Here is a 15,618-nt window from a genome sequence, read left to right on the forward strand (position 1 = left end):
TTTTCCTCATTCAAATCAATGTAACCAAAGCGAGGCTGGAAGAAAAAATAGTCTGGTTCCTTTCTGCACAAAAACATTATCATTCAGTACTGTAATTGGATACAGGGAACATGACAGAAATGGTGGCAGCATGATAAAGATCTATAGGGCTGTCCCAAATAAACCGAATATTTGATCAACAACGGAATACTTGAAAAGCTTTTGAACGGTTCGAATATTCATAATTTGTAAGAAAAAAAACCATACACATACACATCTGTGATGTTATCTAAATTTATCCAATGCACTTTGCGTATAATTTATTTGCAGCTGGCATGTGTAAACTTGATCGGCAAGTTACGAATATTCAAATATTCGGTGAAACGCAATTATTTGAAAATGGACAGCTCTGTTAGTGCAGATGAGATACAATGTATTAAGATTAACATCCATTCTTTTTAGACATTTTTAAGTATATGCGTATCAGACAAGCGAAGCATCAATTAAAATATCTCTGCATATGCGAAACATGTATTAAATTAATTAAATTGTACAGAGAAAATTTAATTGGATGCTGTGAAAATCAATATAGGAAATCAGTTCTACTAATTCTACTATTTGGGTGCATATCTGTGGAGAAATAAATGACAAGGCTGATAGATTTTTGTGAATTTCAAATAATTTCTAAGGCATCAAGTTTTGTTGAAATTGTAGTTTGTTACTAATGTGTGACACGTACATGCATTGTACATGTATTGCATCATTCTGAATAATCCTTACACTCGTAAGTTTATGTTCACTAACAGTGTACATTTTACATGTGGTATCTCCAAGAAACAAACAAACTTCTGGAAAACCATGTATGACACCCATGTATGTTAATTACACCTAGTCAATGTTGCATATACATGTAATGAGAAACAGAACATGTCAAGGAATTTCCTTTTTTAGTAATTTGCCAATCTGTAAAACGTATTTGGTTATCATTTATCAACATACCGTTCACAACAAATTTGTCATAAATTTTGAACCTATTATTTTTCAATTCGAGATCATGAAAATATCGTTGAAACAGTTTAATACTCTCGTTAAGCAACATTCACAACAGCAAAGCTTTTAACATGCAAGTCCTAAATAAGTACACTTGTATTTTTGTAGCTTTCATTTACATATGGAAAAAATTACAATGAATATAAAAAGCTGTTACATAACATAAATATAATAACAGTTGGATATATATATATTTACACACTTATGAATATTTGTCCTGGCAAGTCTTTACCTAGGGTTTTTAATTGTTTAACGGGCCATTTTTTTTATCAGGCACTTTGGGTATTTCAGAAATTGACAAGTAACTCCCATTGTTTTAGAAAGTTTCTAAAAGGCGATCCTTGGTTTTGCACTAATTAGCACCAGCATGCTACACAAGTCAGGACATCAGACTAGGTGCTATGGTCACGCTCCCAGCGGACGGACAGGGTAACATTTTACACAAAGCAAGCCATACGCTATAGTCGCTACCTTTGTGATGTTCACAGTGTGTTGGCTGGTTTTTATCTCAGCACCAGACTACTGTCAATCTTGGCGCCAGACTACTGCAGATCTTGGCACCAGACTTTTAGAATGGGAGCAGGCTTTTACATCTCATAGACATGTCTGTATGCTCTGTTGAGGAAAGTAACCTGAAGTCACATCGGTCTGGTACCCAAAATCAACATCTGCAGCATCTGACTGAAGTTCACCGAGTCCATAGTGATCATAGACTGCGCCGTTCTTATGCCGCACCACATTACTGATTGGGTAGACTTGGTCGCTAATGCCACAGCGATTCTTGAAATCTTCGTAGGAATTGACATTGTGAGCAGCACTTCTCGGGTCGGTGATTTCCATGGGGTCTTCAGTTATGGGCGAGAGAATCAACGGCGTGTTGCTGTTCCGGTAATGCTTATTGCTCGCATGGTCCTGGGGAAGCGTGGAGCCATGCGAGCTGTTGGCATTTGCTCGTTGCTTTCCCGTTGCCCCTCGTGATACTGTCCCATAGTTTCCGCTGTGATGACCATCGGTAGCCGGGGAATAGTCATTTCTGGAATGGTTTCTAGCAGCTGCATTGGTGTAGTTGTCATTAGATCCTCTCCTGGAATCGCTAAGGGATGTCTTGTCGTTGTGAGACTTGGTCAATGTATTACCACCAGGTGAGTGGGCGTCAATGTTGTAACCTCCCGATCTGTCAGCGTATAAGCCGATTGGCCTATGAATGGGTTGTTGGGGGATGATGCTTGCGGAGGCAGAGCGCGGTCGATGGGGCCGTTCATGGGGCCGTTCATGGCGATTCCAACACTGATCCGAGTGGCCGAGTGTGGCGCATTCTTGGGTGCAGTGGGGGCTGGCCATGTAGTGATCCCTGGATGACGCTTGTCCTGGGTAGATTAAAACAAGATCATACAGTAACGTTAGACCATGGAAAATGTGGCCCTATACTGTACAATAATGTGACAAGTACATGTATATTGGATTCAAAGTAATGAGTACAAGTAACAGAAAATGATTAATGTATTGAACACGTTCACACACACGCAGTAGTCCTTTTAACCGAGGATTCAGCTATGAAATGGCTCACACAGACATTTCTATGCAAACACTGACAGCATAAAAAAGGGAATTAATAGCACACAATTCAGTGACGTGCAGCACCGTACAATTGGGCCCATATGATATGAGCAATTGACCTATTGCCATTTGCGAGTTAGCCACACCCTAAATAGACAACCCTATGGAATTTTAAATGTTAAGTTTTGTTGTCTCAGATTTTGCGCGCTCCGCGTCCATTTGTATATCATGTCATCTGACAAAATTTCACAAGCTGCGTTGATGCGATTCTATCGCGATAGGTTAATAGCCATTGCAACTTACGTTCCAAGACTTGCGCATGCAGTCAATGTTTACATTGCCCACATAAAAAAAAAAAATCATATACTTTTATTAATAAACAAGACTTGGCTTGCCTCGTCGAGTTGGTCACAAAAGTCTCAGTTTATGAAATACTCAGTGAGTCTCTGACTTCAGTCATTCTCGGAGCTTTACCTTTGGGTCCAGCAAAAAAGAAGAAGATTTATGTGGGTTATTTGAATAAAAATAATGTCGGTATACCTTGTCCGCTGAGTCCAGAGAGTTTTGGGCAGGATGCTGATCGCGGTGTTCCTCGGACGTAATGCTGAATCGGGAAGACGTTCTGTGCGGAGTCGTGCTCTTCATGGTCTCCCTGTCCACTGTCGTAGCTGCTCCGGGAATTATCGCTGACCGCATCCGTCTCCATCCGCAGAATGTTCAGGAGTCTCTGAACCTGAGAAACCAAAATCAAGAAGGGTGAATGTGTTTAGTCTAGGTCCCTTTGTGCAAGGTTATCATCACATAGATGATAGTTGCAGGTGCCTGACCTTTTGGATGTGAGCGGGATTTAGCTGTTTACACTAAGGCTTCATTTGACATAGACATCATAATCCAAAGCCGCAATCAACACTGCAGTTGGCGTTACAAGTAATTACCTGGTTAAAATTTGAGTATCTTTAGCATGTCTTACACCAGCAATCTCCAGCTCATACATTGCAAATAGTCTGTTGTTTTTGTGCTGTCGCCGCTATACTGTAAAGCACAAAGGGTGCACATGTGTGCGTGTGTTCATGAGTTGATGATGCACATAGGGTGTGTGTTTTTGTTTTTTTGTTTTTTATAAAATCATCTCTTACATAACTTCGCAATAGCTTGTGGGAAAAAATTCTTTTACCGAATGATATAATTTAATCTTGCATACAGAGAAGGTTACTCACAAATGACATTTAAAAAAAAAATCTATAAAAGGTTACCTCAGCATCTGTTTCTGGTGTCCTTCTAGCCGAAGTGTCGGACATGACATCGGAGTTACTGCCAAAGGTTGTCATCTGAAGGTTGCCTAGTCTGGAATCCAACGTCCCATTGGCCTGAACTGCTTGGGCCCGCCATTTCATGATGTTCTTGGATTGGACGGAGCCAAGGGATGTTGTGACTGACAAACATGTATCCGTTGACAGCTTTCGCTGGGGAGTCATGCTGTGAACCTCGGAGAAGTAGTCAGCACTGGTGTGGCTTTCACTGCTAGGCAAGTCAGGCGGAACAGTGTAGACCTGCTGGGGTTTGGCCTTGGAGCGACACTTCAAGTATACAAGGAGGAAGACAAGGACAAGAAGGATGAACACTGAGCCAAGAACAATGGCAGTGATGACGGGCCAGGAGGACAGAGGATCACTGTCTTGCTGATCACTGTCATCCTGGTCTGCAAGACCAAAATCAGCAGCAGTGAGGTTGAATCGTTCGAAGAACACCTTAGCTGGGAGGGAGGTATTGAAATCCAAATCTGTGATGACTATGATGAGCTCTAAAGGAGTGGTCTGCATTGGTGTCCCGCCGTCTGAGATCTGAACGGTCACCGCATGAACGCCTTCCCAGGAGCTAGCTATTTTTTGGGCTGTAAGCAGCTGGCCAGCAGTATTGATGCCAAAGATGCCACGTTTGTCACCGGAGCTGATGCTGTAGGAGAGCTGGGAGTTCACACCCTGGTCTTGATCGGAAGCTTCAATGGGGACCACCAGGAAGCCAGCTCCTGCCGACTGAGGGATGAAAAAAGTATCATTGGCTGAGTTTGGGGAGATGACTTCTGGAGCATTGTCATTCTCATCTCTTACCGTGATGCTAACCAGCACCTCTGATGTCTGCGGTGCTATGCCGTGATCTGTTACAGTCACCGTAAACTGGAACTCTTTGTGTTCCTCAAAATCGATGACTTGAGTGGTAAGGATCTTCCCAGTTTGTGCAACAATATGGAAGAATTCACTTGCCCCATTTGAGTCAGCTTCTCTGATGGCATACGTCAGTTGGGCGTTAAGTCCGGCATCATCATCCGTGGCTTTCGTGAAGCCGACAACTGAGTTCACAAATTGATTCTCAGGGATGGTGAACTGATAGCCTGGTTGTTTGAAGACAGGTTGGTGATCATTTTGGTCTTGTACGTCAACGATGACAGTAGCATTGCTACAAAGAGTGGGGACTCCTTGATCACAAGCACTGACGAAGAGACTGATCGAGGCCTGGGCCTCACGATCCAGGACAACCTCAGCAGTTATGACTCCAGTAGAAGCGTCAACGGCAAACATATCTCTTTGTGTCCACAGTTGATAAGTTATTTCACTGTTCATTCCTTCATCGGGATCACTGGCTGAGAGAGTCACAACAGGTGAAGAGAGACGATTGTTCTCATCAATATTAGCGTAGTATATTGGTGTTGCGAAAAAAGGAGGATTGTCATTGATGTCTTCTACAATTATCACAAGATGACGAATGGTGGTCTTTGGCGGTGATCCTTGATCCATTGCCTGGATGGATATGTTGTAGACGTCCACTGCTTCCCTGTCTAAGGTCCGGAGGGTGCTCAGGAAGTACTGTCCATCACTGACCTCTTGAAGACCAAAATCAGAGAGGGTGTCTGATAAAGAGATACGGACCATCCCGCTGCTGCCACCATCTGGATCAGATGCCTTGACGAATGCAACAAGTGTACCAGTTGAGGTGTCTTCTGAGAGATGCACCCAACCATTGGGCCCAGCTTCCAAAGGGGTTACTGTCAGTGATGGGTAGTTATCATTGATGTCAATGATGTTGATTGTCACGGTTGTGTAATCAGGCACTGGATTTGCCACTCTGTTTGCAGCTCTTATGACAAGTTGGAAGCTCTGTTGTTGTTCATAATCCAGGAGTCCTTTGATGCTTATCATCCCAGTGACTTCATCAATCTGAAGTGCCTGCCTGGCAGCTTGGGTCACGCTGCTACTGAACGAGTACTCAATCTGTCCATTAGTTCCCCAGTCAGGATCCATGGCCACCACCTGAAGGATCTCAGTGCTGATGGCGGCATTCTCCTCAATGCTGACCGTGTAGCTTGAACGTTGGAATTGTGGCGCATTGTCATTAGAGTCCTGGACTGTCACATTGAGAATGACGGAGCCTGTCTTGGGAGGGTCCCCTCCGTCATGTGCCAAAAGGGTCAGCAAGTACCTACTGCGGGTCTCGCGATCCAACTCCGCAGTCACTTCAAGTTGCAACGAGATGGTGTTGTCTACAAAGCGCTGGACAAAGAGCCCAAATGTACCATCATAATCATTCAAGAGGGAATACTCTTGAACAGAGTTTTCGCGCACATCTGGGTCTTCAGCAGTCTCCAATGGGATTTTAGTCCCGAGCGCAACAGTCTCAGAAATTTCCAGAGGCAAGATGGCTTCGCTGAATCTTGGTGGATGATCATTCACGTCCTCAATTACCACATGGATACGGATAAAACGATACTCAGATTGTGGCATAACCAAAACCTCCAGCTCGTACTGACATGTCAGCTCATTCAGGGCACAAACACTTTCTCTGTCAATCTTCCCTGTGGTTGAAATATCTCCAGTTAATCCATTCAGACGGAAATATGTTTGATTCTCCCAAGTCGCAGTAAGAAACTGAAACCGTGTGACCGGAGTTGTCTCGATGTTGAGATCTGCTGCCAAGTTACCCACAGTATAAGCTTCCTGTTCCTCTAGTATGGTGTAGGTTATCTCCTGCGTCCAGGCTACAGTTAGGAGATTGCATATTAAACTGATGCACAGTACGGATGCCGAAAGTGCCATTGTTCAAGGATGCTCAGTTATGTACTGCAGACTATGATGGAGTTGGTCGTTCTGTGCCGGGAAAGTTGCCCTCTTGTTGCTCAAACCTGTCTGTAAATGAATAAACAAAATGCAGAAATTGCATTACAAAGTGTGCAAACTAAATGTACAATTTCTTTGCGTTCCTTGTCAGTTTTGAGAAAGGTTTGGTGTATAGACTTCTGAATCAAAAGCCTATTTTAGGTTGAAAGGATTTTGAAGTCAAGAGAAAATTTAATGCCATTAATGTTGCAGATTTGGATTTTATTCACAAATTGAATTAAGATAAAAAAAAAACATACTCTATTGAATCCATCATTGATTTCTTAATAATGTATTGCATGAATATGCATATGATTCATAAAATATGCAGTTCAATATCTGACATCTATTTATTGCATGGTTCTATCATGCAGGTCCTACTTTGCTAACCACAAGAAGAGCTAATTACTCACCAAGCTGACTAATGTTACTAATCAATAAAACTTGTAGGTAATCAATGAACTAGCCATGTAATAACAGCCTTTAGTACAGCCATACTCCTGACTCCAGCTATAGACAATTAACACAGCGGCCATATTCATTTTTGAATTTTAATTCACTAATAACTCATAAATTTTGTAGCGAAACAAAACACTCAAGACGACTGTTGTGCATGAGGCGTCGAATTGGAGTGCCTAGTTTTCCCTTTAGAAAATGATTTTCCAGTGAAAATTTAGGTAAAAATTTAAGTAAGAAAACCCATATGCTACTAGTCAGTGCATGGAGGGTAAGGGTTTGTTGCCATAGTAACTTCCACGGTCAATGTCTAAACCCCATTTTACAAAAAACATTGCACAAAGCAGACCATTTAAACTACTGGTGTTTGAATTGTGACATAGTTTTCCTTTAAAGGGAAAATACAACATTTGCAAACATCAAAAAATAAAACTACCAAATCATTTTAAAATACCTTGCTGGACTGTTAGTGAATGACAGTGTAAAGCATCCTGTAAAATCATGGCACCTGGTATACTGTCATTTTCAAGAAAAGTGGTATTTTTGTATCAATTTCCAACGCTGATCGGCCGACCAGCGTTGGAAAAAACTGGCCTTTTTTTCAAATACTGGCCCCAATTGACCATCGCACTTGTTTGCAATCGATTACACACCTATGAACGGGTACAAGCCAGCTAGACTGGTTCCCTGACCTTACAATTCCCCAATGTATGTAAACTGCTCTGTTTCTTCTTATATGGAGTCAGGGAACCAGACTACAGGAAAATGATTGTTTTTCTTGGTTTTTATAGCATTTTCGAACCCAAAACCTCAAAAAAGTCAGTGTAACTATATTTGCTATATATTTCCAACCCCCCAATTCCATCCATTTCTGAAAATTACAGCAAAAGCAAATGATGTATATTCCCTTTAAGGTAGTGCAGAACAGGGCTCCATTATTATCACAACCACAGTGTTTCAACTGCAACTCATACCCCTATAGGTTGTCAAATCCATTGACATTTGAACATGGATTATTTGTCTTTCTGAGTTCTTTAATTAAGGCTTGGTATGTCGGCCTAGCCTGGACCCCATACTGGGAGCGCTATCCGTTACAGTATCGGTTACGGTATGGTTAACGGGAAAAGTTTCAGTGGGGCTGATTTTGCGGCTTGCACCACTCTGCGCTAGGATTATGAGTAATGCATTTTTTAGTTTACTTAACCTTCTAGAAAGGGTTCAAAACGATGACGGAAGCGATTGACGATCCATTTTGGGAATATGAAGTATGAACAATTAAAAACAATTAGGAAAAAAAAAATACTTTATTAGCACTGCTTTTATCACTATCTGCTGACTTGGAATGTGAATGAAACAAATTCATGAGGTTTAGTAAAACATTTTATTTTAATTCTCCCCCCCCCCCAAAAAAAAATGAAGAGCAGCAGTAGCGCTGGCGATACTGATTATTTTGGAGTCGATATTTTTTCCCGCAATATCGGCGATATGGCGATGCAGCAGTTTATGGTTCTCGCAAAAACAAAGAACAGATACAATCTTGTTAAAATCTCGGGAACGGCTCACTCTCACACCATGTCTCTTTTGCTAAACAGTTCTCTTTGTGTGCTCAGCAAGTACCGGTTAATAAAGCGGACAAGTGCTCGCCGACCCCAGTAAAAGTGCCACAGAGCCCCCTTGACCTCGCGCGGATTACGCTAAATCCAAGCCTCATTATTCCAAATCCATCCATCCAATTCATCTTCAATCATACACACAACAGACGTATTGAAAATAAATTGATCGAATAACATAAATCCGCGGTATTTTTTCACACGGTACCTTTTGCCAGACAATAGAAAATGTGTTTAACAAGTGAGAACTGGTTATTGTTTAAAGTGATAGACGCGCACCCAAATAGTGTTGTGATTCCGCGTCCAAAACAAAAGAAATCGACATGTTGTTTTTAGATACATCTGTAGGTGTTTACATCCATAGAAGATTTTCACAAAAATCTGAATCTGGGGTTTTTTTTATTCCCCAATGTTACATCCACGTACCATCAAAGTTGATTCATTAGTATTTTTAATTTTTATCATTTTATCAAATTTCATTTTATTCTTGATGTTTCCGTCCACGAAATGTATTGGGTTTTTTAATACATGATAGACTATTATGTGACAGGCCTTCAACGAGCTTTTCCAAGTGAAATTGTTCGATGTGCATCTGTCTATATCTCTCAAGTTCACGGACTTTTTCGAACATGACATTGACAAATGCTTTTCATTAAAATCGGGTTTGGGTTAGAACGAAAGTATTTCAAAACCCTCGACCCCAACTGGCCCCGAGGCAATCTAGCTATAAGACTGACCAGCAAAACGAAGAATTGCGTGACATCTGTTCACATTTTCCAAACAAGATTTGTTTTTCTGACTTAGGACTTTTTTTAGGAGGAAAATGCTTTTCTATAAAATGGCTAGGTGTTGAAAACCAACTATTCCAAACAGTTTTGCCTGAAGCCACGTGTCGAAATCAAGACCAAAAAGCCAAGGACTTTCCATCAAAAAAAACAAAGCTATTATTATGAACAAGCACACCTTTAAAAATTTCAGTCAGCGTATGCCTAATGCATTAACGACCGATTAAAGCACGTACCCAATTGAGGCCGTACCCAGGTAATCGCTAGGACCCCTTGTGGGACCGAACCACCCCCAAGGGCAAACCAATTTTCAAGGGGAAAGTTTCACCGTTTTTACCTAAAACTTGGGTCATTTCAAGCGTACGCGGCACGAGTGTGAATGACACTTGCCTAGCCGGCGGGCGTGGGCAGACTGGGCTCGATATCACGGGAGACCGTTCTCTGCATTCCACGGTCGGGTCTCACTGACACGTATTAATGACTCCGGGCCTAATGATTAAACCAGTTTTTTTCTTCTGTCATATTTTTCTTGGGCGAAACAGAGTCCCCATTGTCTGAAAACAAACGTAGGCCCAACCTTTGAAAGCATTTTCCAACCCTTATCATGCTCTAACATAATCCATCAATTACAGCAAAGAAAGTTTTGACAAATGCCATGAGTTTAGAAATAATGCCAAGATCAGATAAGTTTAAAAAAATGTGGGATAAAAACAAAAAGCTACGGCCAATTTTTGCATTTTTGGGTGAGAAGGGTTAGTCCCGCTGAGAGAAGAAAGTGTGAGTTTATTTTGATGGATCGTCTTAAGAGCAAAGGTCTTTTGAAGAATCAAAGATGCACAAAGCGTGGACCCACCAAGTTCAGCTGCATGGTTACACCATGCAGAACGTCGGGCAATAGAAGTTCAGTGAACCTCTTCAACCTAGATGCCCCAAATTTTCGTCGTTTCTAGTGAAACATTTGGTAGTACTTCTCAACAACGAGAGCACTTTTTGTTCAAAAGCTGCGAAGTTCACATCTGGACCAATTCGTAGCAAGAATTGGGCACAACAAGAATGGAGATGTTTAGCCATTTGCAATTAACTGATTTAATTACAGAAACCGTGCTCAAAGTGAAGATAGGACTGGTACCAAATACCCTGTGAAATTATTCCGTCTGAAATTGTAACTTTAAGACGAAATTAGAAAACAAACATTGAAGGTGGTTTCAAAATTATAGAGTGCCAGCGGGCACACGTTTTGACGGTGCATGTGTTACCAACGGATTCCAATTACAAGACCCACAATATTGTGCATAGGTTTTCTCTGTTTTTACAAAATGTATAGTAGTGTCCACTGAGCTGAAACTTCAACAGGTTAGTTGTTGTGCAACCTACTAAATAAATTAAAAGTTTGAGCAATTTCCTTGATTCCAACAAACAAAAACGCAGAAAAAGCAAATGGTCCTACAATTCTTGCGTAAATAGAGCACAAATTGTGGTTTGTTCATATACATGTACACGTATAGCCAGCCCCGCCCTTCAAGAAAACACCGCAGCGCCCCAGTCTCTACCGCAGCTTTCTCCTCGTGGACGGGGGTACACCGGAGGCAAAATCCCCGCCTGGTAGGGGGCTGGCTCCACCCGCTGATCCCAGGCTTAATATTCCGTGGTTTTTGAGTGACGATGTCGATTAGGCATGTTCAGCCCCTGGCAACGTGGATTATATTAAAGATATGACTTCTAAGGTTAAACACTTAATGCTTTGTCCGACCCGGAACCAATTTCAGCCCAAACAGATTTGTGTTTTAAAACATGTTGCCAATTATCATAGCTTATGGTATACATTGACAAAATGTTTAATGAGGAAAGGTTTTGAATAAACGGTAGATGACGCTTTTTGATACGCAGTTCAGCAACAGAAAACATGAGCGATGATTATTTCACGACACCCGACGTGACATGGCAAGGCGGTGATATCAAAAGTTCTTGAAAAGAAGTTAATTTATAAAAAAAAATATATTTATACACAGAGTTCAGTAAAATTGATAATGTGTCCGTGCATCTTTAGTCCCTCACGATTCTGATAATATCTTTGAGACTGTCAGTGTCGTTATTCCCTTCTCAGCGAATCAAACATTGTACATGTACATTATGACTTGTACTTGACGATCTGTATAAAAAGTCGTATCCTCTCTGTGCGATTCCCGTTTGCTATTTCCCGGGTTTGCAGCATTCTGTTGCTAGCATCGTAGTAACCTTTGGGCGCGATCTTTTGCTAAATTACATTGCAATACGGGTTTAAGGCTTCTGCTAGCCCTTGTAACAAAATTGTCAAACTGGAGCATCGCCAACATAGCCATAGGGCTGGAAAGTTCCGTTGTTAAAACACCGGAACTGCAATCGGGAGTTCGCAGGTTCAAACTTCAAACTCCGTTCTAGTCAATATCTTCTGTCGATTATATAATTACCTGACATGTAACTTGATTTTTTGTAAAGACTGGCCGGTTAACATAACCTGAAATAAGATGTGCACATGTATGATGTCAGACGTCAAATTTGTTGATACATTCAAGAGAAACCCATCCTCGACTGTTCATTTTCAACTAGAGAGAAGGTACAAGGATAAAAGGATGAGGCCTCTAAGATGAGATGCGGCCATCTGGTGCGTCTGATGAGTCCCTAACAATTAGCGCCACACCGAAGTCATCTAATGGCGGCATGTCGTGGCATTATTACTGGACATGGCAACACACAATCGATGCATCGATCCAACAACTCAGGACAACACGCTGCCACGAGTATGCGATCAATGCATTGACCAGCTATGATAAACTCTCGAGTCTCGAAGGATGATGTATCAGCATGTACTGTTTATTCGGGTTGACCATAGCTTACCAAATGACCCACCGCCGGTAAGCTTGCAATTTTCGACGGTTGCTTTTGTACTGCGAAAACTGGCAAAAACTAAAACTGCATAGATTTGTTTACAACACTTTTGAAGTTCACGATTTCCAACAACAAAATTTCGACTGAACGTTTTAAATATGACAATTAATTAATAGATTCGATTATTTCAAATCGTAAAAAAGCGGCAGTGTTTCGTCATGTATACTGATCTGAAATTCTCAACTAAGTTCAATCATAAAGCAAGGAACATGGTTTCAACCGAAAGCTTACAATAGTGTTTCATATTTCAAATTCGTTACTCGTAACACTTCAATGTTTAAAGTCTCTTTCAAATTATGCTGTTTGGATGAACCCTTTTGTTGAAATTTGCTCCAAAGCTATAACATGTATATCTCAAAACAACGGTACATATCACGAACAGAAAGAGGGAACTGAACTGGGCTCTCAAAATAAGGAAACTCATGACTGTTCACATTTTCACAGAAATTCCAATCCATCTATGAATAGCATTCACAATTAGATGAGGACAAATGATAAAAATAATAAAGACATTTAGATTTAGGTCATTCGCCCACAAAATTGCCCCGCCATGCATGGACCATTTCTTATCTAAATCCTGGTTAATTTCCTTGAAACTGACAAGAGTGCACTGATTTTTACGCACTGCACACCAACCAAAAAAAATACTGTAAAGTAATCACAGCGCATTAAAAAAAAAAGCGCGCAGGGAGTCCGCGCTTACAGATGAAAACCAGACGCCTATGATCTGACTAATCTTGGGCCTGAGAGGTGGTGTTGATACACATTGGCCAGTTACCAACATTGTTTTTCGCAAATAGGGGGTAATTTGGGTTGCAAGTTTTCCCATGATACCATTTTTTGGCGAGTTTGCTGTTGCTTCAGGCGTGTTTTTGACCCCGTTTGTAATATTAGATTCCATGACTTTTTTAATGTATAAATCATTATGTACCAAAAAGGACGTATTCCCCCCGCCCCCCAAAGTTTACTTTGATACAGGTAGGATCGCGTTTGGTCTTGGTCGTGTAGACAATTTTTTTCACGTAACTTATTTTTGGTACATGTACTTTCTATACTTTACAATCAAACTTCTGTTTGATATATAATAGGACCGTGACGCACTTCAAACATGAATGCCAATGGAAACTTTAATACATTTTGTTCTAAAAAGATCAAATTTTTCTTTCGGATTTTGTCTTGCAAGTTTACGATGGTTTGGGTTTTATCATTGAGTGCTTTACGAAATGACATAAGCACAGTACTTGCACTTGAACTGAAGGTCGTCATGCATGGTCGTCGTATTTTTCGTAAGTTGATATTTTTTTCACGCACAATGACATCAATACTGGCTATCACAATTTACACAAACAAAATGTTAATTACAGAATACTCAAACAATCAACAAAATACACCAATCTTCAGTTAAAAAAATACAAAGTCTTATTCAAAGTCTGAAAATGAAACCATACACAAATCATCACATTCACAGAATATAGCAAGAACTGTCAGTTTAAAATGGTTTTCATCAATTGTACAGACACACCACGTACCTTTTTCTTAAATTCTTGCGTCAAAACAAAAGTATCCTCCAGCACTTTTGAAACATCAAACTGCACATTTAACAGAAACTGTTCATGCTCCAACCAGCGAAAATTAGTAGTAAAGCTGTTGACCGAGCACGCAATGAGCTGGAGCAAAGCACGGTATTCATCAGTGATAACTGCTTACCGAATGAATGAACACCTCACTGATCAAACACATGCCGAACGCAACTCAGCTAGACTCGTCCATTATTGCGGCGGGGTGGACCTAAAGCTGTCGCGGCCACATGCCACATGGTGATCTAAATCCCATTCCCAAATCTCTGTTTTATTTTTTCTCCTTCTGCCCCTTCTAATACTTCTCCAATCGCAGTTATAGCAATTTCATATTTTAAGAATTTAGAGTGTTTAATTCTCCCCTCTATAAATCGAACTTACCAGCACCCCTCCAATTTTTTTCTACAGTTCATGACGTCGTGACTTGATAGTAAACCATACCTGGTTACATGAACGAGGGCAAAGAATTTGGGTCTGTGACATTTCGCTCTAATCGGTACGATACTCCTCTTGTTTGTGTGATTTATGACACTTTGTGGGTTAATTAAAGTCGCCGACCATTCAGCTAGTGACAAAGGCTTCATGTTGATGTAACTTAACGGTGTTTGTTATTTTACTCACTTCGCACCTCCTACTCAAAGTAAAACTTGAAAAGCTCGGCTGTGGTTATAGAGGACAGTGTGGTTTTATATGGTTCTCTGTTGTAGGTGCGAAAAGCATTGTAAAGGCTGAAATCTTTTGTCATTTTCGCTTGCTTGTGAGCAACGACCAAACACAAATTCCTTTTTCTCAAAGTCATCTGTAATCTCTGTTGGCGCAAATAGCACGTGCAAGGCAAGACCAGGAAGTGCTTTGAATGGAAAATTCGTTTCACAAAGGTTTAGAAAAGGGGAAATTGTTTTCCATAAAAGAAAATTTAAAAAATACGTTAAGTTCCATTGTGCCAAGTTAATGCTGTCCATTATTGTCATGCCTAGTTGCAATATGACTAAAATTCAATTGCATTTTTTTTTAATCCAAAGTTGAAATCTCGAATTTATTTGTCCATAATGAAAGTCGACAATGACATTGTGTTTTCGATGTTGTCAGTGGATTTTAACAAAACCAATTTTTAAATTTTACTTGAAGGAATGAAGCTTAACGCGTCAAAAGAACGGAAGTTCATCTGTTTACTATTGAATTGCGTGTTTTGTCCGATTTTTCCCTGTGTTCTTAGATTCTAATGTTCAACTGAAGGAATGTTTCACTAAACCAACACATCAGCACTGTTCAAATAATTATGGTCATTGATCAGCAGTCATAAATACCAAACACTATCGTCCAATTAGTCATAGTGTAGTATTTCCTCGTCCACTGATTATGTAACAACTTAATAATGGATTAGTCTGAATTTCAGTCAATAAATTCGTACCTCAGCATATACATTTTGTTAGAGAAGTTTGCATAATCCGAGAATTGTATGCCCGGCCGGTGGTCATTGTCAATGGTCAAAGCATCCGGTTTATAACTCCACGGTCAAATTTTAAGTTCG

General features: G+C 40.6%; 1 protein-coding gene across 1 annotated transcript; it reads right to left on the reverse strand.

Annotated features, from left to right (window-relative positions):
* Positions 1-272: 272 nt before the first annotated feature.
* Positions 273-14,314, reverse strand: LOC119727385 (protocadherin-7-like). The gene is made up of 4 exons (XM_038199254.1): positions 14,040-14,314; positions 3,840-6,764; positions 3,127-3,319; positions 273-2,396 (listed from the first exon to the last, which is right to left on the reverse strand). The coding sequence occupies exons 2-4, from the start codon at positions 6,672-6,674 to the stop codon at positions 1,624-1,626; spliced, it is 3,801 nt and encodes a 1,266-aa protein (XP_038055182.1). The 5' UTR covers positions 6,675-6,764; positions 14,040-14,314; the 3' UTR covers positions 273-1,623.
* Between the last annotated feature and the right edge of the window lie 1,304 nt (positions 14,315-15,618).

Source organism: Patiria miniata, unplaced genomic scaffold (assembly GCF_015706575.1).
Source record: "Patiria miniata isolate m_02_andy unplaced genomic scaffold, ASM1570657v1 HiC_scaffold_20, whole genome shotgun sequence".
Taxonomy (NCBI): Eukaryota; Metazoa; Echinodermata; class Asteroidea; order Valvatida; family Asterinidae; genus Patiria; species Patiria miniata.

Coding starts and splice junctions, on each gene's coding strand:
- LOC119727385 (XM_038199254.1), bottom strand. CDS start 6,674: ATGGCACTTTCGGCATCCGTACTGTGCATCAGTTTAATATGCAATCTC. Junction 3,320..3,839: donor CACCAGAAACAGATGCTGAG/GTAACCTTTTAT, acceptor TTGGTTTCTCAG/GTTCAGAGACTCCTGAACAT. Junction 2,397..3,126: donor CTCTGGACTCAGCGGACAAG/GTATACCGACAT, acceptor TAATCTACCCAG/GACAAGCGTCATCCAGGGAT.